This window comes from Rhinolophus sinicus, chromosome 7, assembly GCF_057876585.1.
Source record: "Rhinolophus sinicus isolate RSI-liver-muscle chromosome 7, RSI-T2T, whole genome shotgun sequence".
Classification (NCBI taxonomy): domain Eukaryota; kingdom Metazoa; phylum Chordata; class Mammalia; order Chiroptera; family Rhinolophidae; genus Rhinolophus; species Rhinolophus sinicus.
In genome coordinates, this window is record NC_142507.1 from 43288313 (window position 1) to 43312187 (window position 23875).

Here is a 23875-nt window from a genome sequence, read left to right on the forward strand (position 1 = left end):
GGGGCGGCGCGCTAGGCTGGGCGCTGGCGGCGAGGGGGTTACGCGCCTCGGCTGGGCTCCGCTCCGCGGAGGAAGGCTGAGATCCGCCGCCGGGGCCCTGCAGCGAGCAGGGTCGGCAGCGAGCCGGGTCGGCCCGGTGCCACGCCACGCCCATCCCGCCCCGCTGAGGGCGCGCCCGGGCGAGGTGGGGCCGGGAGAAAAGGCGCCACCGGACTGTGGCGTCCGCTAGCATCGCCGGAGGGAGACGGTGCGCCCCTGGGCAGCAGCCCACAGGCGCCGAGGTGCCCCTCCCTTTGGCCACCTTTCGCCCGCCCCCTGCCTCGAGCCAAGGCCGGCGCCCCGCCCGGAGATGGCCAGACGCTTGGATGGCGTGGCTCCTAGCGCCGCCAGATCGCAGGAGCCCGGCGGCGGGGCGCTACGCTGAGGCTCTCGCTCGGCGCAGCCCGGAAAGCCTGCAGGTGTCCTTGGCGGCCCAGCCACCGCCCGGGAGACTCCTTCGCGGATGCCCAGAGCCCCGCTCCCGCGAGCGGCGTCGCCCCCCCAGCCCCGGGCTCGGCGCAGAGCAGGACGCCCCGTCTGAGGACCCCCCGCCCCAGCGCGGCCCCCGCCGTGCTGCGCCCAGCCTAGCGCCGCTCCCAAGCCGCGGACGCAAGACCCGAGGCTCCCTCCTGCGGGCACGCTTGTTTTCCTGCCGCCGCCTCGCCCTGCGCAGCCCCCGCCCGCCAGATCGCCGCGCTCCGCTCAGCCCCGCCCGCCATCCGTGCCCTGCGCTGGATTTATGAATGGGGGGAAGAGGCCACATGCCGCCACCGCCGCCTCGTGTTGACCGCACGGAGCCTGGGCCAGCGGAGCTCCGGCTGCCGTGAGAGCGTCGGCCCGGCAGCCGCTCGGAGGACTTGTTGCTGCTGCGCTGCCGCCGCCGCCGCCGCGGGGAAGCCGGCTGCTCCCGGGGCTCCGCGCGGTCAGGGAGCGGAGGGTGGCCCGTGTGAGTGTGAACGCCCTCGCGCCCCGGCCCCTCGCCGTGCTCCTGGACTGTGCGCTTCCTGGTATTTTTTTTGGGGGGGGGCGTGTCCCGGGCCGGAGCGTCTGAGTGTCCAGTACTAGCAGGGGAGCGTGTGAGTGCTAGCCCTGCCTTCCCCGGCTCCTCGCAGGGGTCCTCGGCTCTCCTTTCCCCCTCCTGCCTCCCTCCCCGGCGCTGCCTGCCCAAACCCCAACCACCTGTGCACCGGAGAAACCCAACTCCTGTTCCGCGCCCCGGGGGGGGGGGGGGGGAGGCAGGGACAGAGCCACGCCGCAGAGGGGGCCGCCGCCGCCTCCTGCCTCCTCGTCGTCTCCTCCCCCTCCCCGGTCTGACGCTAACTCCTTGGGAAGGGTGTTTGGAGGGCAGCGGCCGCCCCAAGCCGAAGCCCCGCAGCGCTTCTTATGATCAGCTCGGTGTGTGTCTCCTCCTACCGCGGGCGCAAGTCTGGGAACAAGCCTCCGTCCAAAACATGTCTGAAGGAGGAGATGGCCAAGGGCGAGGCGTCGGAGAAGATCATCATCAACGTGGGCGGCACGCGACATGAGACCTACCGCAGCACCCTGCGCACGCTACCGGGCACCCGCCTCGCCTGGCTGGCCGATCCCGACGGCGGGGGCCGGCCAGAGTCGGATGGCGGCGGTGCGGGCAGCAGCGGCAGCAGCGGCGGGGGCTGCGAGTTCTTCTTCGACCGGCACCCGGGCGTCTTTGCGTACGTTCTCAACTACTACCGCACAGGCAAGCTGCACTGCCCCGCCGACGTGTGCGGGCCTCTCTTCGAGGAGGAGCTCACCTTCTGGGGCATCGACGAGACCGACGTGGAGCCCTGCTGCTGGATGACCTATCGGCAGCACCGCGACGCCGAGGAGGCGCTGGATATATTCGAGAGCCCGGACGGAGGTGGCGGTGGCATAGGGCCGGGCGACGAGGCCGGCGACGATGAGCGGGAGCTGGCCCTGCAGCGCCTGGGGCCCCACGAGGGAGGCGCGGGCCCTGGCGCGGGGTCCGGGGGGTGCCGCGGCTGGCAACCTCGCATGTGGGCGCTCTTTGAGGATCCCTACTCCTCCAGAGCGGCCAGGGTGAGTGGCAGGACCCTGGGTCTCCTTTGGGGTCTGCAAGGGGGTGCATGGAGGTAGTAGGTCGGGGTAGGGAGGAGCCAGACCAGACAGACTTACCTTTCCACCAATTCCCCCCTGCGTTTCATGGGCCCCCAAGGGAATCACACCACTCACCCTCTCCCCTGCAGGCCTCATCTAGAGATTGCACTCACTTGATTTACTATTCAGACCTAATCCCAGTTGCCTACTTTGCTGCATCCCCTCCCAGGGAGTGGGGTGCCCTTAGCTGAGCTCTTCTACCCCTTTCTTTCTGCACAGGCCACTTGTCTTCATTTATCCCACCCCCCAGCCCTACCCCCACCCCCAGTCCTCCACAGGGCCGGAGTCCTAGAGAGCTGAAATTAGGGGTCAGGCAAGGTTTAGGGGAAGAAAATGAGAGTGTGTTAAGCTCCTACTCTGACAGGCCCTTGCCTTAGCTACTTCCATATGGACCATCTCATTGAAATCCTCCCAGTAGTTTAGTGTGCTAGGAACTAGGAGTTTTAGAGAAGGGGACACTGGCTTTGGCCTCTTCTCATAACAGGCAGAGCCGGGACCAGAATACAGGCCTGTCGTCCAGGTTTGGGAGAGGCCTTTTTCAAAGAGATAAGTCAAGATCCTGACCCATGCCATGACCCTAAGGCTTCCTGGACACCTGGGATGTCCTGACTTCAGCTTGGGTGAGGGGACAGTTAGACAAGAAGGGCCTGACGTCTGGGCCCAGCAGGCTCCCACAGCCAGTGTGGCCGCCTGGTGATGAGCCCAGATTTGTTGCCACTTCTTTTCTTCCTGCTGCAGCACAGCGTGGCTTCCCAGAAAGCCCTGGTTCAGGGTACTGTTTGAAATGGGTATATGGAGTGGGTGGGTGGCTTAGGTTGATTTAGGCAAGATCTGGTGCCTCCCCCTACTCCCTCCCCAAGTCAGTTCAGTTTCCCTGAACTGCCTTAGGTGGAAGGGAGGAGTGGTGGGGGAGACATACTTGGGCAGCTAGAAAAACCCCTGAAGGATGGCTTTAGATTCTTTCAAAAAAGAGAACTCGAGGGGCTGGTGTCTGATCTCATAGCTGGCAGCCTGAAGCGTGGCTGGGGTTTGTCTGGGAGACAGGAAAGAGCAACATCAGGTATTGGGGCTGGGGACTTCCTCCTGCTGTGGAAGCTGGTCCTTTCACCTCTGGCATCCCAAGTTGTCATAGTAATGAGTCTCAGAGCCCAGCCTCCTTCCGCAGCATCTCCTGTGTTGGGCCTCAACCTGGTCATGGAAGGAAAAGTTCCACTCCCTCCTGCCCCCAGGGGAGGGTAGGAGATTGGGAAATTGGGCTGCAGGAAGGGGCCAGGCTGGTATTAACTGCTAGACCAGGGCAGGGAGGAGGAGTGAGATTTAGCTCGATAGAGATGGAGACAGAGGACAAACCAGGGAGGCAGGAATAAGGTGAGGTGATTAAGGGAGCTAGGCCCTATTTCTGAGCATTCTGGGATCCCTGGGGGCACATATCACCTTCTCAGGTTCTTCCCTCTTGGATTCCAAGGTGCTGTACCATCAGTGACTTTATTTTCATCTCAACTCACTGAGGAGTGGCCCAGCTAGGGGGCTCTGAGTAAGCTCAGAGCCTGGTGGGCCCCTTAAAGTCCTCCAGGAGCCCAAGATTCTTTGTCCTTTTAGGTCAGAGTCACATCAGCCAGGCCATTCCAGTTGAGGTCAGAAGTTTGGGGCCGGGCAGGTGGATCCTTCCCATTGAAACGATGCAGAAACCAGAGACGTTAAGAGTCTTGTCGGAGACACTGAACTAATAGCAGAGCCAGCAAGCCACCCCTAGTTTCCAGCCTTCTGGTTGTTGAGACTGCTGTGCCCAGCTGTATGGGCCTTGGTGGCAGTCATGCCAAAGAGGACGTGCGTCCTGCTAGGCAAGCTTCAGTTGTTCCTGGGACACAAATGAAACTACGTGATTTTTAAAAATTAATAACAACTGCTATTTATTGAGCACTCCATGCAGGTACTTTGCATTAATCTTTAATCCTCGCAATAAATTTGCAGCCAAGGTATTATCCCTATTTAATAGATTGAGGCCGTGGAAGGGTAAACAACTTGCCTGTGATCACACAGCCAGATAGTGGTGGGCTGTGAATCAAAGCCAGGGCTCCCTAATTCCCAAGCCCCTGCTCCTCCCATTATAATATGTTTCCTCCACTAAAGGAGGCTGTTTTCTGGGTGGCGAGGTGGCTCCTTTCTGAGTCTAGCCTGGGAGGTGTTCTGAGGGTCGGTACCTCCTATGGATGACAGAAAACCCAGGAGCAGACAGTGGCATCAGACGCAAAACTAACTGTCATTCCCCTTCAGGCTTGAGGGTCTGAGGTGCAGGGGCTCCGGGGCTGATGCTCCCCCCTCTGTCCCCTGGCTGTGTGCATACCTGCCCTGAAGGGACCTGCAGTGCTGTGGGTTTGAGGCCCTGACAGAGGGCGGAGGAGTAGCAGTCTGCCCCAGGTGTCTGTTCACACAGCATCTGGTTCGAGTAGTGTGTTATGACAGGAGCAAACCAGATACAAACGGAAAGTGACGATGGGAGCCTGTTGCCTAGCTACCAGCCTGGCCTGGGGAGCCTTTTAGTTCAGGCAGGGGGTGCTCACCCCTGTTCCCTTCATTGTGGCCAGGCCCCTGGGTGGTGGTGCTGTGGTTCCATTTCTGTGGCCTGACTTGGGAGCTGGTCCTGTCCCCACCTGCCTACTGTTCTCAGTCCCGGGTAAGGTGAGGGCTCAGCCATAGCGAGGGTGGCTTCCCAGACTAGGGGGACCAGTGGTGGTTTTGGCAGCATCCGGAGCTCTAGAATCAGGCCTTCTTCCTTTTCTGAGGGCAGACAGGAGGTCTGGTAAATGAGAGCCCGGGACACTCCCCCTTCTCACCTCCACCCTTCTGCAGAGGTCCCAGGGGCTTGTCTGGCTTTGGCTCAGTTATCAGCCCTCATAGGGGTGATGGTCCTCCTTTGGCTAAATCAGTAGCTGAATAGAGTTTTCCCATGACATTTCCCTTCTAAGGAAAGGATGTGACACCCAGGATTCCCATTGCCCCCAGAAGGCAGCTGGAGCTGGGTTTTCACATCGAGTAAGCATCTGTTATGTGTCAGGTGTTGTCACGTCTGCTTTCTTCTAATATCTCATCTGGCCCATGTGAGGTAAGGATTATTAACCTCAGTTTGTAGAGTAGGAAACCAAGGCCTGGAGGGGCTTGCTCAAGGTCACACTGGGAGACCACGTTGGTGGGAGAACTGGGATTCAAAGCCAGGCCTCGTGAATCCATGCCTGTACGTGGACCACTGCCTCAGCCGCCTCCTGTGGCTTCTGCCTGGAGAAGGCTTTTGACTTAGAAGGGCTCAGAGGGGGCGCCCCTGCTCTCTTCCTGTCCCTTCCCTTACTTCTCCCTTCCAATTGCAGCTCCTGTCTCCTCACTCCCCAGAATTGCTCACATCTGAGCTTGCTCTCTCTTTTTGTTCACTGTCAGACTTTTCATAGGACAAAAAGAAAGAAGACTTCATGTCCCCTGATCCCCACAGAGGAGTGAAACCAAGGTTTTCTCAGCAGGAAATGCAGAGCTCAGTTCTTTCACCCCTTCCGAAGGTCCCTGGCTTCTCAGCCCAGGAGTTGCCTGGTCGGTGGGCATCATAGTCTTCAGCCTGAGGGCAGGATTCTCTGGTCCTGCACGCCCTGGGCTGGGGAGAGCCAGAAAGCCAAGCCCAGGCGCTCGGTGTCCTGCCTTTCCCAGCCCCCCAGCATGCCCCAGAGCAGCCCCTCCGCCTCCTCAGGGAGCAAGAGGGGTGTCAGGCGGAGGGCAGAAGACGTCCTCCCATCCTACCTGCCCTGAGGCAGCCTCTCTCTCCTCCTGGGGTGGTTTTATGTTTTTCTCTCTGGATCTAACAGACCAACATTTGCCTTTGAACATCTTGTCTCTGGATAATGAAGTGTTTCTGTTTGTCACCCTTTGGGGTTGGGTGTAGAGTGGGGGAAGGGATAAAATACCCTTGGACTGTTTAGGAAAGCTGGAGGAAGAGCAGGCAGGAACAGTCAGGCAGCTGGCCTCTGGGAATGGGGAGCCTCCAGGCCCCTCACTTTGGCCATATGTCACAGTGTTAGCCCGGGATGCTTGGCACCAGGGCACTCATGCCAGCCTTGTTCCTGGGCAGCCTACCTGCCGCAACCTCTGCCCAGCTCCCTGCTGGGGTTTTTTTAGCCTGGGTGATGGTTACCCGATCCCTGGCAGGGGTCCCCACCAGGCTATAGATGTGGTCCACCCTGGAGAACCACAGAGTCTGAGAGCCCAGGTACCTGAAAGGGTTCCTGGGTACAGCTTTGTCACCTCTAGCCCGGTTAAGGGGGGCTAACCGTCTCTCCCCGGGACAGGCTGCCCAGGACCAGGAGAGGGAGCAGGCAGTCACCTTGAAAACATGTATTGAGCACTTACTACGTGCTAGACAATATCTGGAGTCTATAAATACAAAGACGAGTCAGAGGTGCTGCCTATTCCGGAAGAGGGACAGGGCAGGTAGAGTAGGTGGCAGTCGGGGGGAAACCAGGTAACCAGAAGTAGTAGTGGTAAACAAGACAGATTAGGAGAGGCGCCACAGTAGTCTTCCAAAATAAGTTTCATGAGGAGGTAAGAGGAGGAAGCGATAAGTCTCATCTCTGTGTGGTATGGGCTTGGGAGGCTGTGTGCAAGGAAGCTTCTCTGAGGAAATAGAATGTAAGCTGGGTAAGGCCTGCAGGATAATGACTTAGCTCCCTTAAGTGACTTTTAGAAGGAGGCAGGTTATAAATAAATAAGTTTTCAATGTGGGTAGGGCCAACCATGCAGACTTAGGGAAGAGGGGCACTTCCTGGCCAGGGGCCAGCCCGAGCAGAGATGGGACACAGACGGGTGATATTTGGCTGGATAAGTTCTTGGCCCGTGATCTTGGGCTGGACTGAATTCCTTCTGGGGCTGGGACTCATTGGCTCTAGGCAGCTCGGTGGCTCTGAGAAGCCCCAAGTGCTGGCTTGGGGGGAGGGGTGTGGGATTAGGTAGGGGCTGGCTCTGGACACTGGCACCAGAGGGTCCTGGCTCAGGATGGGAGGGGCGGGGCTAGGTTCTGTTCCTAGGGGAGCCTAGGAGAGAGGAGCGGGGTCCCTTAGCTGGGACCTGGGCCTCAGTGCAGGCCCACGCTTAGGAGCCCAGGGACGGCTCAGAGGCGCCTTGCCTGGCTGGCAGACTCCCTCTCCTTTCCTGCCTCTTAGCCCCCAGGGCTGCCCACTCCCCAGCACTGCCTGGGTACTGGGCTCTTGCTTCCCCGGAAGGCTCACCTCCTCATCTCATCCCTACAGAGCTTCCTCTGCAAATATCTTTGGCTGTGTTCTCAAATTTCTCTTCTCCTACACTTCATCCTTAATATAGGTTTTTGGGCATGAGTCTTCTTATGTTTATCTGTCCATCTGTCTCCTTGGTCCTTCCTCCTTGGACGCCCCTCCCCTGCCCCCGCTGGTTGTATTCAGTTTCCAATGATTGGTGTCTGTCACCTCCCAACCACCCCTCAGCCCAGCCTGTGCCAGATTCCTGAGACACTCTAGGCTCTGGGCTGTTTTACAAATATTTCTTTTCATCCTCAAAACACCCCCGTAGGGTAAGTACTACTCTCATCCCTTCAACACATCAAGCTATAGCCTCAGGGCCTTTGCATCACCTGTTACCTCTGCCTTTCTAGCTCTTCTGGATTTTCACATAACTCACTCCTTCAGTCTCTACTTAGATGTCACCTTGGCATTGAGAGCTTGCCTGACCATTCTATTTGAGAGAGCTCTCCCAAGCTGACACGCCTTCCCCTTTTTATTTTTCTCCCTAACACTTAGGGAGAAAAGTGTTTGACATTCTATATATTTTACTTTTTAAATTGTTGATAGTCCCTCCTCTAGAATGTAAATAAGGGGCAGGGGGTGTTTGTTTTGTCTCCTGCTGTTCCCCAGAACCCAGAACTATGTCTGGTATAGAGTAGGTGCTCAACTTTCCATTTTATGAACAAAGATCCTAAGGCTCAGAGAGGTTAAGAAACTTGCCTGAGGTCTCTCAGGCAGTCAGCAGCGGAACCCGACCTCCACCCAGAATGGTGTGACTTTACGTTTCCACTAGGACAGTCCTAGGATGAGCTCGGTAAAGTAGGCTGGTCTCGGGGCTGGCCCACCAGCTGAAACACCTGGGTCTGTGTTCAGCTCTCAGCCAGTCAGTGAGAGGCCCAAGGGGAGCCAGAAGCTCGAAGGAGCAGTACAGAGGCTAGGCAGCCCCTATCCAGGGTGGTGAGGCCCTCCTGCACCCTCCCAGCTGGCAGGACAGGAGCTGCTACTGGCCCACCCAGTCCACACGGGCAGTTTTCTGCATGGGTGGTTTGGACTTCCAGAATTCATGCCCTGTGTCTTCAGGCAATGGAAAGAACTGATGGCTTTGGCTGTGGGAACCAGGGCAAGTCACCTCTGCCCCGGGCCTCAGTTTCTGCATTTGTAAAACAGCAGAAAGTCAATTGAATGGTGTGACCTTTTGAGTCCCTTTCACTTCTAAAATGCAAGGATTTTGTGACCAGGTCCAACTTGCCATCAGAAGCTACACTCAGGGTCCTGGAGGTCCCCACCCCCAACCTCAGCTCTGTCACCATTTATTGAGCACTTACTGTGTGCCAGGCACTTGCCATGGGGAAGCTCATTGAATCCCACAGTAACACTACTAGGTGGGTGCTAGGACTGTCCCCACTTTATGAGAGGAAACACAAAATGCACCATTTACTTGTTGAGTGGCAGGGCCAGGATGACGAACCCAGGCAGTCTGACCCCCGGGCTCCTTAGCTGTCCTTTGCCCTCCATCTTGGCTCTCCTGAGGCCAACATCCTGTTTGGTGGAGGCCAAATGGTAAGGAAGCTCTGAGGTGCACGGCCAGCTGTGCAGGATGGCCCGGTGGGGCCTCAACAGGAGGCTCCAGCATGCAAGGCCTTGACTTCTACCAGGGTAGTGCTGCTGCGGCTGCCACCTCCTGCCTGGCCCCTTTTTTGTCCTGGGAAGCCCCCCAGTCAAGACAGTGTAAGAAAGGAAACAATGTTCCTGCCGCCAGAGGGGAAGGCCTGGTGAAAGGCCCTCATTGCAAGCAGGACCATCTCTTACAAAATAATTCCATTTGGAGAATAACTTAGAAGCGAAAGGAATAATTTGGGCCCTGAAGGGGACCTGTAACCTCGGCAGCCACCTGGGGCAATATGCCGGAGGCCAGGTCCCTGCTTCTATCACAGTTCGGCCTCAGGTCTGCCTGTTTCCTCCGGGAGTGAGGGCTTCCTGGGGCTTGCCTGGCACTTGCTGCCAGCCCTGGAGAGGTCGCCGGAAACTGAGGCCCCGCCAGAGTTTCATCAAGGAGTAGAGGGTTGTCCCCACTCATTTGGTTGGAGGGCCAAGTGGAAAAAAAAAGAGCTCTGAGCTGGGAGTCAGGAGACCTGGCCTCAGTTTGATTCTGAGCTAGTCTTTTGCCCTCTTGTGCCCCTGAGAAATGGGCACACGTGGCTACCCTGCACCCGCCCTCCTCTTCTGAGAGGGTAGAGGTGAGGGGCAAAAGTAAATAGATGAGACTGGGACAGTTCTTTGTTTAAAAGAAAAAAAAGCAAGTGAGTGAACACTGCAGGAATTCTAGGGGTTGCTCTCTAATAAAGGAGCGATGCTTCGTACCCACTGGTTCTGCGGCAGAAGGACCCGTGGGGTGGCAGGTGATGATGGCACCAAAGCAGGCACCTCAGCCCTGCAGGTGCGAGTGGCCCAGACCACACGGTCCTCCCTTCCCTTCCCCTTCTCTGTGCCCTCTGCTTAGCCCCTTGGCAGCTCTTTCTGAACTTGTTTTTCCAAGTCACTAATTAACTTCACGCTCAGTTCCCAGGTGGGCCAACTCTCCTGGCTAACCTTTCCTTGGAGAGAGCAAGTTCCTGCTTCCCATGCTGACTGGCAAAGCTAGGATGTGCTGTCCACAGCCCTTACCCCAACCTCCTCTGCTTTGGGGGGGCGGGGGGGGCGGGGGGCTGCACCAGAATTCTGGGTTCCCAGCATCACCACAGCCACTGGATAGGTGCCTCTACCAGCTCATCTCTGGATTGCCAAGGAGAAACCATAGACTGGAGCCATTTGCCTAATGCCCACCGCAGCCTGTATTGCCATGACAGCCCATTTCTCAGGGGATGAAAAATGAGGCCAGAAAAGGAACTTGAAATTTACCTTCATGGGGGAGAAGCAGGCAGGAGAAACTCCAGGCAAAGTTGTCAAGTGGGGAAAGTGTGTCTGGTCTGCTACCCCTCTTCTGGGTTCTGTCTGATCAGCCTGTCTGTTTAACGATAAATAAGATAAGTCTTACTTAGGTCTTTATTAGGACAGATGGGTGTCTGTCCTAAGCCATGGGGTGAAATAGCAGTCACCAGGGAGCTGGCTGGGAGCAGTACTGATAATTCAGAGAAGGCTTTCCTGGGCCTGTGAATTGTCCCTGCCTGGGAGGTGTGAAGAGAAGGTACAGCCTCTGAAGTTAAGCAGTGCTGAGTTCAAGTGTTTCCACCCCTTCTAGGCTGTGTGACCCTAGGCAAGTATATAAGCTCTCTAATGCTCAGCTCCTCCTTCCTACAGTGGGATGATGAGGCATACCTCATAGGGTCACTGGAAAGACTGAAGGTGATAACACATACAGAGTGCCCAATGGTGGCAGGTACAAAATAGGCAGCCGATGAATGTTCCTTCCCAAAGTTCCCTCCTCAGACTCACTCCTGCTCTGGAAGCCCTGGAGCTGCTGCTTCTTGCTTCCTTTTCCCAGACTCCCCTTGGTGTTTTGCGGTACTGAGAACAAGGTGTGCCCCTCCCCCTCCCAGTGCAGACTCCCAGGCAGGAAAGCATCTCTGAGAGGCATCCTTAGACGGGCAATACCACAGCCAGGTGGCAACTGGGGTGGGGCAGGCAGGGGGATTGCCAAGTGGTTGTAGGGCCATGGTCCCTCACCCAGCTATTTAGACTCAGCCTCTGCTCAGGGAGGAAGCCCACCCCCACCCACCAAGCAAGGGGCAGCAGCATGGGGCGTGGACCCCAGCAATGGGTACCTTGACAGTGGTGAATGGCAGCGCATGAATAACAGATGAAGTATCCATAATTGGTGTAATTACACATGCATTTCATTTCCATTCATAATGATTGGACACTTAAACCTGGCCATTCCTCTGCCGAGTGCCGCTGTCATCATTCTAGCCGAGATCTCAGCAGCTGTCTGGACCAGCCGCTGCCACATTCTGACCGGAATGGGTGCAGTTTATTTTTCTTTAGCGCTCAGTGTCCCAGGAAATGTCAGTTCTTGGGGAAGGGAGGGGTGGTTATTCTGGGCAGACCACCCTGCTTCCTGCCATGGACCGTGTTGTTTTCCTTCAGGCACTTTTCACTGTCTGGGTGGTTGGCTGGCACATCCTAAAGTGAGAGGCCAGAAAGAGGGGCTGGGACTTGGGGCTTGAGGAGGGGGTTCCTAGCTGGAGCTTAATAGGCTCAGTTGGCAGTAAGAGGTCCAGGGCCATTCCCTCCAACCCCCTGCCTTGAGGCATATCCCTTAATGCAGTGGACCTCAAAATTTAATGTGCGTCAGAATTACCTGGAAAGTTTGTTAAAACGGATTGCTGGGCCCTCCCCCAGCATTTCTCATTCAGTAGGTTTAGGTGGGGCCCAAGAATCTACATTTCTAACTAGTTTGCTGGTCCAGGACCTCGCTTTGAGGGACACTCCCTTAAAGTGTAGTTACTCCAAGCTTGGTCTGTGGACAACTAGCCTGAGAGCTTGTTAAAAGTGCAGAATCCCAGGTCCTGCCATCGACCTCCTGAATCACAATGGCATTTTAACAAGATTCCCCAATGATTTATACACCCATGACAGTTTGAGAAGGCTTAAAGCACGACTGGGTTAGAGATGGGCAGAGCTAGGCAGGAAGCAGGGCTGGGCAGCCATTGTTAAGCTGCAGCCTCTGGCTTCTGTGCACCGTGGGGAAGATTGGGAAGTATTGCCTTAAAGCACTTAAGATGGGTAAAGACCCTGTGAGGAGGGAATTGCAGCCCCTGACCGGGTACTTTAATTCTACCTGTCACCAATGAACTGACTGCCTCATGTCCCCACCCTCTGCAAACAGAGGTCCCAGTCCCCGCTGGGCCCACCCATCCCTGTCTGACGGCTGCCCCCACTGTCCACCCCACCCACAGGTGGTGGCCTTCGCCTCTCTCTTCTTCATCCTGGTGTCCATCACCACCTTCTGCCTGGAGACGCACGAGGCCTTCAACATCGACCGCAACGTGACGGAGATCCACCGAGTGGGGAACACCACGAGCGTGCGCTTCCGGCGGGAGGTGGAGACAGAGCCCATCCTGACGTACATCGAGGGCGTGTGTGTGCTGTGGTTCACCCTGGAGTTCCTGGTGCGCATCGTGTGCTGCCCAGACACGCTGGACTTCGTCAAGAACCTGCTCAACATCATCGACTTCGTGGCCATCCTGCCCTTCTACCTGGAGGTCGGGCTGAGCGGCCTGTCGTCCAAGGCGGCCCGCGACGTGCTGGGCTTCCTGCGCGTGGTCCGCTTCGTGCGGATCCTGCGCATCTTCAAGCTCACGCGCCACTTCGTGGGGCTGCGCGTGCTGGGCCACACGCTCCGCGCCAGCACCAACGAGTTCCTGCTGCTCATCATCTTCCTGGCCCTGGGCGTGCTCATCTTCGCCACCATGATCTACTACGCCGAGCGCATTGGCGCCAGGCCCTCCGACCCCCGGGGCAACGACCACACAGACTTCAAGAACATCCCCATCGGCTTCTGGTGGGCCGTGGTCACCATGACCACGCTGGGCTACGGGGACATGTACCCCAAGACGTGGTCAGGCATGCTGGTGGGGGCGCTGTGTGCCCTGGCCGGCGTGCTCACCATCGCCATGCCGGTGCCCGTCATCGTCAACAACTTCGGCATGTACTACTCCCTGGCCATGGCCAAGCAGAAGCTGCCCAAGAAACGGAAGAAGCATGTGCCACGGCCGCCCCAGCTCGAGTCGCCCATGTACTGCAAGTCCGAGGAGACCTCCCCGCGGGACAGCACCTACAGTGATAGCAGCCCCGCTGCCCTGGAAGAGGCTATGGTGGAGAGGAAACGGGCAGGTGAGGCTGGGGGTTGGGAATTGGGGATTGTGCTTTACTGCTCTGGACGGCCCTAAGTGTAACGGGCTTTTATGGGGACAAAGTATTGAGGCCGAATCTCTCTATCTTTTGGTTCTCTGATAACTTCCTGAAGGGCAGGGTCTGTGGAGTGAGTATCCCACCGAACTTAGGCTAGGAGTGGCAGTACATGGGGCTGTAAATTAGAAGCCTGGGTTTCTAATCCCATCTTGGCCACTCAGCTGTATGTCCCGAGGCCAGTCACTTACCCTCTGTCGGCATAGATTCCTCACCTGTAAATTGGAGTGATATTAATATCCTATCCCCCAGACTTTGATGAGGCCCAAACATTTGATACGAAAGTCCCATGACAAGTTAAAACCACTTTACAAATATCAGGCACTGTCATTAGATGCAGAACAGGGCAGCTGTTCTTCCAAGGTGCATCAACACATGAATCATTTCTTTCCAAACGTTCGAGTCTGTTGTCTCCTGGCCTAATAAATGTGATAACATCACGGCAGCAGGAGGCTGCCTTCTGTTCGGCACACTAGTTTGAGTCCTGGGCTCGGGGTTGAATACAGAATGGAAGGGAACCAAGAAGTGGTGGCCCAGACAGTGCTGGGAAAGGGAAGGGTGGCAGCAACTCTTGTCTGTGTCCTGGAAGGGAGGGCCTGAGGGTCTGAACCTTGTTCTTCAAGGATGGGAAAGACCACCCCAGGAAAGCTTGCCTACACCTGAGCCAGGAGATGGGAAAGGAAGTTAGCTTAGCCCTCAGGAATGTGGATTTAGGTGGGAACCTAACTATTGGGTACGGAATGGGCTCCTGAGGGAAGTATAGGATTTCTGGTTTCGGGGTGCTGTTGGGTGCCAGAACATTGGGAAGCTGGGGGTAGCCAGGAAACTAAGGTAGCAGCTCCCCGCTAGGCTCTGGGGCAAAATGGGACTTGTCCTCCAGGGCAGGTACCTGACTTGAGACATTCATCTGTGGCCTGTTGGTGGGTGCCCATCATACGTGCCGGAGCCAGTCATTGCCTGGGGTCATTCAGGGGCCTGGGTCTGCCAAAGACCTTGACAAAACAGCGCCCAGCAGCTCCCGTCCGCTGCCCTACCGCAGTGGTACTCGCTTCCCCAACCCCTGGGTATAAATCTCCCAGCTAGTGCCCCAGGGAATTTCAGCTGCACCCCGAGGCCCATTCAGGGCTCAGAGAGAAACCTAACATCAAATGTGTGAGTCCCTAGGCTGGCTTCTCAGGGTACACTTAACCTTGGCCCTGTAAGCCATGCCTTACCCTGCTTGCCCAACTCTCACTGCTTGCCCACGGTAAGGGCATTACTGGCCAATGCCAAGGCCACTGCCTTCAGACCGAGTGACACCCCCCCACACACACACTTCCAAGGGCCCAGCTTCACCTGGGATGCTCTCTGCTGGAGCAGGGGCTTGGGACCGAGAGCCCGCAGCAGTGGGAGCTTCTTCCCCAGGCCCCTCTCAGACACAGTTGAGCTCCAGGAGCAGAGGGCTCTACATACTTTGGGTGCTTGACTCCAGCTTGGATGCCTGGTGAACGTGAATAACTGCCTTCGGGTGGTCCATTCAGACAGCCGTGGAAGCCACTCTCCTGGTGTAACCCTAGCAGTGCCACCCCTCACCCCCATACGCCAGGCATTCTCTGAGGCAATGGACTCATCAAGTGTCAGCCTGGGCTAGACCCAAGGAAGAAGCAGAGTTGGCCGCCTTCCTGAGGCTGATCTCACAGGGCAGCCTGCAGCAGATTTGGGGAGTCCATGCTTTAGGGCCTTTGTGGCCCCATCTCCCAGGACAGACTGTAGGCTAAGGCGGGGAGAGGGAAACCAGCATCCTGCCTCCAGGCCCAGACCTCCCTGGCCCAGGCGACACTCGCCCTCCTCGGGGAAGTGACACGGTAGGTCTGGGATCTGAGAGACCCCAGGCTCCCTGTGAGGAGGGCCCGGCCAGCCCTCACGCAGCCTCCTTTCTGTCTGTCCTCTTTAGATTCCAAGCAGAATGGCGATGCCAACGCAGTGCTGTCAGATGAGGAGGATGGAGCTGCCCTGACCCAGCCCCTGGCCTCCACCCCGAACCCCGAGGAGCGCAGGGCCCTGCGACGCTCAGGCACTCGAGACAGAAACAAGAAGGCAGCTGCCTGCTTCCTGCTCAGCACTGGGGACTATGCCTGCGCTGACGGTAGTGTCCGGAAAGGTATGGCTCCCCAGGATGGGCAGTTGGGGAGCCCCCACGGAGCTGAGTCGCTCCACTATCCCCCACAAAGCTTGAGGTCACCTCCTCCCCTGAGGCCGTGGCCACCATCTCCTCTGCTTTGGATGTGCCCCCACTTTTAGGATGGGTACCCTGATCTCCCAGTCCTTGGATGTTTTTTAAAATACCTGCAAACATCCCCAAAAGGTACACAGAAAACCCCCCACCGCACCCCCCACCACCCAGGAGCCACAGGGAAGATACGTGCTGAGGGTGAGGGGACACAGGACCAGGGACCCTGCCCCTCCCCTCCATTGCGTCACCTTCTCGTCCCCTAGTTTCTGCTATGACCTCCAGGCCTGGCTCCCCAGGGCCACTGCCTGCCTTTCCCTCAGCCGCCCTTAAACACACCTGAGGCTTCTCCAAGTAAGGAGCCCCAGGAGATGCCAACAACATTCCGGAGTCAGGGTAAGAATGGGGTGCTGGTGTGAAGTCTTCGGAGAACCTGGCACGGGACCACCTCCTGCATCCTACTGGGGGTCCTAGAGTCCAGGAGGGGCTGACCCAGCTCTGAGAAACCCTGGGATGTGACTTGAGTAGAGCCAGAGGGTGACCAGGGGGTGGGGTGGGCAGGGAGAGCGAGTCCCCTCTGAGGTGTGTTGTGAAGGGTTTGGAGTGTGCAGGCGGGCAACCCATTGCCCCCTGTCAGGGAAGGCTGCGGTCCCATCAGCAGGCCCCAGGCCCACGCATCCAGGGCAGAAGTGGGCGGTGGAGTGAGGGTTCCTGGCCTGAAAGGGAGGCAGGAATGATCAAGGATGGCTGGGAACCAGGGACCGCCAGACCACGTGCTCCTTTTGCCCAGTTCCTGATCACTTTCTGTCTTTCTTTCCCTGTCCTGTGACCTAACCTCCCTAAACACCTTGCCTAGTCCCGCGATTAATCCTGAGTCCTCCCCAAACAAAGCTCTGCCTTGGTTCTAAGGCCACTTCTTAATCAGCCCTTTTTCAGCCCAGTACCCTGTTCTACTTCCCACTGTTCCCAAACCCCAGACCAAGATTGGGTTGAGTGAGGCAGGGACAATGGCGACTGCAGGAATAGCCTGTGATGCCTCTGTCCCCACAAGGGTATCTGTATCTTCTGGCCTGCCCAGCCCATTCAGTTTCAGAGCCACCTACCCAGGCCCTTTCCCTGGCCCGCTCAGCACCACTGTTTCCATGGGATCCCCAGGGCTCCCTGACTCTAACCAGACCCCAGGAAGTGTGTGTCAGCTTTGCTGGGCATATGTGCTGTTTGGTGACAGAAACAGGAGCTATGTATGATCTGGCAGCTGGAAAGAGATGGCCCAGAGGCCCCAGCTAGCGGGCTGCAGACGGATGTGCTCAGACTGCGACACCCTTTCCTGTCCCTCTGGTTCACTCGTGGCCTCTGCATGTCCCTCTCCTCAGGCTGGGGAAGTATCTACCTCTTCTGCTCCCCACCCCAAACATGCAGTGGCTTCCACTGTGTCCTAGTCTGACCCAGAGCCCTGCTCTGGCTGGAGCAGGCTAAGTGGACGGCCCAGAATGTGAGGCGGAGGGGACCCCACCCTTGCTTTCTTCCCAGCATTGTGAGGGGATCAGGGGAAGAAGCTGTGAGGGTGCACATCAGAGGAGGAAGCATGACATATGGGGAGCAGGTGACCCCTGGGGAAGGGGTTGCACGTGTGTGTGCATGGGGCCTGCGTCCCACCACTATGTCTCTCTGGGTGCCTGTGGGGTCCGGCTGCTCTATTTTCAAGATGCCTCCACACTGCTTCTTGGCAACAAGCATGTAGCTCAGCCAATTAGAGTGACCTTCGAGAGGGAACAGGTGGGTTGCCGGGAAACAAGCTCTGCTAAGCTAGCATGACAGTCAGCATCGCCAAACTCCCAGTGTGCACTCGGCAACTTTTTCCCATGCCAGACCGTGCTACACTTCTCTACACTTGGGCTGCATTTAGGACCACGAGTGAGTGGGCCCAGGTTTCCTCCAGCCACTGGCTGGACCCCGTCGTTAGGCTGTAGCTGCTCAGGCATCAGAGAACTCCCTGGGAAGAAGGTGGCAGGTGTTAATTGGGGCTTCTTAGGGTCAAGAAAGGAGGCTGCAGGGAGTTGGGGGAGCACTTTCCTGGGGTTAGGGGAAGCACAAAAGTCAGCTGGGTGTGGGGTCCTGGAGTCCGTTCTCAGGACCCCAGGTGACCCAGAGACCAGGGAGCCTTTCCCAGGTGGGCCTGACCCCTCTACCCAGCCCAGGGCCGCCTGCTCTACAGGGTTCCCGGGAGCATGGATGCCATGGAACCGCTCGGGCGAGCAGGATGCCCCTCTGACCCCTGTGCCTTTTCTTCAAGGCTGTGCAAAGTCCCGGAGTCTAAACAACATAGCCGGAGCTGCTGGAATCAGTCTGGGGCTCTCTCCACTGGCATCGCGATACAGCTCGCCCTACCCTCCGAGAAAACTCCTGCTGTCCCATCCTTTCCCCCCCCTCACCAGCCCAGCACCCAGACACTCAGCCCCATAGCTGCACCCTCGGCTCTCTTGCCTCTGGGCACATAAGCTCGCACAGCAGGACCAGGCACACTCATGCTCGCCAGCCCTCATTCCTCCCGGAGTCTGAGGGAGCCGGGCAGGATGCAGGCGAATTCAGGCCCCTGAACCTCTCCGCAGCACCCCACTCTCCAAAATGCTCAGGTCTGGGGCCTGAGAACAGGGGGAGATGACTCTCAGGGTCCCCCCTCCTGAGCCAAAGGTGCTGGCATTCTCACGACCCTCTGGGCCCTGCCTCCCCCTCAGGGTCCCATCTTAATCACAGCAAATGCATTTCCATTTCTCGTGGCCTTCAACCAGTAACCAAACAGCCTGCAACCGAATGTCTGTCTGTCTGTCTGTCCATCCCACAGCAAGGAAAATCAAGCTGTCCTGTGGGGCATCGCAGACCAGCAAGGAAAATCAGGCTGTCCTGTGGGGCATCCCGGCTGGTGTCCAGGGGGCTTGTCTCCTCAGGGGAGCTGTGCCACCCTGGGAGAAGAGGCCTGATGTTCTCCAGCTCTGGCCTGGGGCACACGTGGGGGGTTCCATAGAGTCTGAGCCCCAGGATTGTCTTCCTGGGTACAGGGATGTCTCTAGGGTGACACCCTGCAGCTGAGCCCAGCACCCCATCTGCGCCCCGAGCCTCAGCACCTCTTGCCACGCTGCTTCCTCTGCTTCCACAACAGTTTTGCTTCCCTCTCCAGTTTTTCTTCCCTCTCCGGCTCTCTCACACTCGCAGCCCAGCCTCTGAGTCACCTGCCGCTCCCACCCAGCCTCTGCGCTCTGTATTGCTGCCAGAGACGGAGACTCATCTAATTTCTATAATTAAGTGTATTCATTTACCTAACGAGCCTGGGAGCACAACAGGTTTGTGAGTCATTGTGTGAGTAGGGGTGCACTCTGGGCAGGGGCAGCTGAGGGGAAGTGTGGGGACAGAGCCATCCTGCCCTCACCTCCTCTTGCACAGGCACCCTGCCACTCTCAGGGAGGGCCAAGCCACAAGTGGCCCCTCCCCCAGCCGTGCACAGCACAAGGCACTCCAGGCCCTTCTCAGTCCTGGGACCTGGGGACGCCTCAGCCATGTCATTTCCTGTTTCACCTGATGGGAATGAGACCTGACAGCAGAGCCGTGCGCCTAGCAATTTTTAGAGTCAGATTATGCAATTTTGTCGAGGGAATGACTAAGTAAGGGCCGTGTCTGCTCCTTCCAGGGTGGGCAAAGAGAGGTATACAAGACAGCGTTCGGGAGGAGGCTGAGAAATCAGGGGGCCACCCCAGAAAATGAACTGGGCAGCAAGGTCAGATCACTGCAGGGGTACCGTGAGAATCCCCATTTCAGTGCCTTCTTCAGCCTTCAGTAGTCCCTTCCAGAAAGGTCTGTTTCAGGTGAGTGCTGGGAGAGCCCAGCCCTCCTGTGGTCTCTAGGGCCTGCGTCCCACTTTCTCTCAGAATTAAGTATTCTCCTAAGGATCGAGACGATAACGGGTGTCCATGTGACCTCCCTTCAGAAGGGGCTTTAAGGGACAGGAACAGGAATGGCCTGTGGAGCAGGATGGAGACGCCAAGCACCCTCTCCCTCACAACCGAGTGTGAGCCCAGCTGCTCCTTCGTGAGGACAGATTCAGTTCTGCCTCTGCAGGGCTTCCTGGCACCAGAGTCCTGGCTCTGACTGGGACCCGATGAGCTAGGTGTCCAGTTTAGCACGGGCACCACAGCTATTTTCTCCTCTGACTTGTCTTTCTGGTTCATGGAACTGAGGCAGTTATTTCTGTGGCAGCCCTCAAGTTGTCAGGAGCCCAAGTTTCCACGGCACCCACCGCCTCCTTCCCTCTCTCCTCTCCCACAGGGATGGGCATGCTCAGGGCACCCCCATGGTGGGCACAGATGTCCCTAGGCGACCTGATGCAGGAGTATCAGGCTGGAGCCCCTAGGGCCTTGGGAGAAGGGCTGCCACATGGCCCTCCCTCCCGGCTCTCTGGCTTCTCCAGGACCTAGCTAATGGGAGAGCTGAGTAGGCTGTCTGCCCTGCTCCCTCTCAGGACCTGGGCCTTCCTAGTGCCCTAAGAAAGGGCAGAGCAAGTCCTGGAGCTTACAGAGACCCACCATACACCGAGTTCTGCCTAGGGAGGTGGCTGCCTGAAAGGGCCTCAGGCTCACCAGGCCTTGGGCCTCCCTCCTCGGGGAAGGCTACGCGATCCCATCTGAGAGCACAGTTTGCTTTCCCTTGGATCTTGACTTGGACCTGTACCCATTACTTTGGCTTCTGGAAGCCTTTTCTCTCTAGCTGGGGCCCAGCCTCTCCTGGCAGAGCAGTTAAAGCAGCCCAGTAGGAGTTACTAACCTTACCTTCCAGTTGGTAGCAGGGCCACTGATAACCCTAGAGGCCACTTCTCAGCCCCCAGGGCTTCTGAGAAGAGTGGCTGTGAGCTGGAACCAGAGGAGAAGGTGCCTCTTCAGCCTAGAGCCTGGGCTGCACGAGAGTTGGAGGGGAGGCTGCGTACCAGCCTGAGGGCTGGTGCTGCCCTTTCACAGAGCTTCCTGAGAGAGGAGAGCCTCTTCTGCCCCGGCCAGAGAGTATCACCCCCCAAAATGTCTGACTCCCTGCCTGCCCAACCTGTGCCTGCACTGGGAAGGTAGGGGAAGTTCCCTTCCCAGGCCTGTGGCATCCCAGGCTGAGGTGGGATTCCCAGGAGCCCTCATGGATGGGTTGGGTTTTTCAATATGATGATATTTTCTGGCCTTCTCTCCTGAGATAGGCACATTCGTCCTCCCTGACCTTCGCCTTCAGCATTCACCCGGCAGCCACTGGGACTCTGTTCCTGCCAGATTGAGGAAGGGGGGCTGGGGACGCCATAGACGCACACTCAGCAGCCATCTTCAGCCCTCTGCAACAGGGGAAGAGCCCCAGCTGGTGGTGGCAGGTGGAGCTATGCTGGGGGGAGCCCAACCTGGACAGGCAGCAGCTTGGGTGACGGCCTGAGGGTTCCAGGCCAACCAGGTCAACCACTGCTACTGCTCCATGCCAGGCTGCAGAACCCTCCCTGCACTGGAGCTTTGAAGACTGAGGACTAGTGGTTCCTGCAGCTCGTTACCTGAGCAAATAGGCAGATGAGCTGTAACATCACCTTGTGAGTCTCCTTGTCCCAGAGCTGGGTCAGCAGAGGGATGGTGAAGAGGCTCACCCCATCCGTGCTCCTCCTGGCTTCTTAGCCCTGGGTCCCCACGCCTTCCAGCTCTGCTCCTGGCCTACTCTCTAGCCCACCGCCTGTGGGTTGGCAGCTGCCTTCCTTCTAACATCTCATTCTTTTTTTCTCCCTTTCTTTTGCTGAACTCCTTACCCCGCCAGAAGGCAATGTTGAGCCGAAAGCGTGCGTCCCAGTGTCTCACACCTGTGCTCTTTAAACACAGAGACCTGCCAAGACGCCCTCTCGTCCAACTATGCCCAGGCTGAAGTCCTCACTCTCTCTTAAAGCGGCACCAACGTGAGAGAGACAGGCAGACAGACAGAAATCCAGAGGCTTAGGGAAACTCTGGAACCCAGGCAAGAATCACTGGGAAAGACTCAGCTATCCTTGTGTGCACAAGACTGATGGAAAACCTCCTGTGTGACCCTCGGGGCCCGGAGCCATCTGGGTCTGACGTTCTGTTCTGTTGTAAATTGAAGAGATATATATGCACATATAGTATCTATATTCATACATACTATACTCTTGTGTGTAGTGCACGTGCTATTGGTGGTCTGTCTTCTTTGTTAGGCTATGTCTCCCCAAGCCCTTGCCCCTCCCCCAAGTCCACATTCCCTTCCCTTCGCTAATTCCTCGTTTCTGCTGAACATGTGTGTGATATGTCCCAGGAAAAGTGCACTTGGGAACTGCCGAACTGGGTGGTCCCAGGCTAGACTCTCCCTGTTGGGGGTGTTACTCCTGTGGCCCAATGGCCTGTGGAAGGCCAGGTTGCCCCCAGGGTCATTGCTTCACTAGCTCCACCCCACCCCAGATTGGGGTTCTACCTCCTACCCCACGCCCTAGTTGTGGGGGGACTTCCAGGGGCTTCTCTGCAGCTTCTTCCACTCCTCCCCCCACCTTACCTGTGTTCTTGACTGAGGAGGTGTTTGTCTTTTTTTCTTTCTTTTTTTTTTTGGTTTTTCTGTCTCCTTCGTCTGTTTGTTTTCAACGATGCTGCGGGCAGACAGGCAGGGAAGGGGTCTGTCTGCCCATCTGGCTCAGGGGTCTGAGAAGGGGAAGCCTCGGGCGAGCGGAGACCAGTTGCAATACTGTACTTCCTGGCTGGTGGCCAGAGGATGTGTGCAATAGCAGAGGCCAGGTGACCCTTTGACCTTGGCCTCTGCCCCTCCCTCGGCCCTCCCTCCCCACTTCCCACCCGCCCTGCCCCTCCCTGATGTTGGTCAGTCCTTTTGTAAAGCTGTCCCCTCGTGTGTGTGTCTGAGGCAAGCCCAGGCTGGGGCCCTGTTGCCCTGTCTGCATGCCTTGACTATCATGCTGTGCTCGACCCCCAATAAAGACATCTGGAGCGTCCCACTGCTCCTGCTGTGTGAGTGACGGCTTCCGCCTCTCCTTTCTGGCTGTGTCTGTGGGGACTTCCCTGGGCTTCCATCCCAACACCTGAGAAATGCAACACCCTCCTGTCATAGCCCTGCCCCCACCAGGAATCATCCGTGCAGCCCAACTCTCACACTTGGAGCTAGACACCAATGCGCAGAAGAAAAGATTTGCCCGAGGTCACATAAAGAGGACTAACCTGGGACCCCTGACTCCCAGGCAGATTCTGATCGCCACTGCTGCTATCTGACCCCCCTGCCATCACATGAAAGAAAAGACAGTGGTTTGTTTTAAGGAAGTTCCTTGTATTCCTATTTGTTTGTGCGGGGGGCCTCCCCTCCTCCTGAAATCGCACCATTTCTATGTGGGCCAGGGCCCTGGGGATGCCCAAGTCATTTCGATGACTGGATGGCTGATGAACTGAGACCAACAGGGACTGGTGGCACAACTGGGACCACTTAGGGCTGGGGAATGAATGTCTCCAGGGCCCAGAGAGGATGGGGTAGTGGGAAGTGATGGTCAGATGTGGTCCCTCACTATCATTGCTTCCCTCCCCCAACACACACTCACATAGGGGCACACGCAGGGCTGGATTCACGGGCATGGAGCCTGGGCAATTGTTCAAAAGGGCCCCACACTTGACTTAATGCTCAGCTGTCACCGTCTTGAAAGGACTAATAATTATTGAAGAAAGGGCCCTGAGTTTTCATTTTGCACTGGGCCCTGTGAATTACATAGCCAGGTCTGGGTGCATGTTTGCCCTTTACTCTTGTCTTACCCCAGGCATAATAGAGTCATAGGGGCCTCAGTTTGAAGTCTTGACCTGCCACTTACTAGCTGGGTCATTTGGCACAACTCACGGAACCTCAGTCTCCCTGTCTGTAGAATGGGGATAATGGCCCCTATTTCAGAGACAGGAAGTGTAAAGACCTGGCAGTGACCTAGGCCATACAGTAGGTGCACCATAAGTGTTAGTTCCTGCCTCTCCCTTTTCCAATAGCTCTCAGGCTTTCCCCCCACAAATTTCTGAGATCTCCATGTCCAGCCACACTAAGAGGACGAGCACAGTAGGGAGCAGGGGGTGAGGACAGCAGGGCCAAGGGGAGGAGATGCAAGGAGAAGCCTTTTCCTGAAGCGTAAGGGAAAATTGGGCTTGGAGCCTGGGTCCACAGAGGTAGGATGATGGCAGGCAGCCAGTTGTCAATTAAAGATAAAAATCTCTCCTCCGGCAGCGGAGGACAAATCGTCAGGGCTGCGGCCCCCCCA

The 23875-nt window shown here is 57.2% G+C and overlaps 1 protein-coding gene across 3 annotated transcripts; it reads left to right on the top strand.

Moving 5' to 3' along the window:
• Positions 1–27: 27 nt before the first annotated feature.
• Positions 28–22605, top strand: KCNC4 (potassium voltage-gated channel subfamily C member 4). Of its 3 annotated transcripts, none has more exons than XM_019730476.3 (4): positions 28–2097; positions 12359–13295; positions 15304–15510; positions 21459–22605. In XM_019730476.3, exons 1-4 carry the CDS (start codon positions 1423–1425, stop codon positions 21518–21520), a joined length of 1881 nt encoding a protein of 626 aa, XP_019586035.2. In that variant the 5' UTR covers positions 28–1422; the 3' UTR covers positions 21521–22605. The 3 variants fall into 3 exon arrangements, with proteins under 3 accessions (XP_019586035.2, XP_074174467.1, XP_074174468.1); XM_074318366.2 differs by having other exon boundaries at positions 40–2097; positions 17873–22605; XM_074318367.2 differs by having other exon boundaries at positions 43–2097; positions 21397–22605.
• The last annotated feature ends 1270 nt before the right edge of the window (positions 22606–23875 follow it).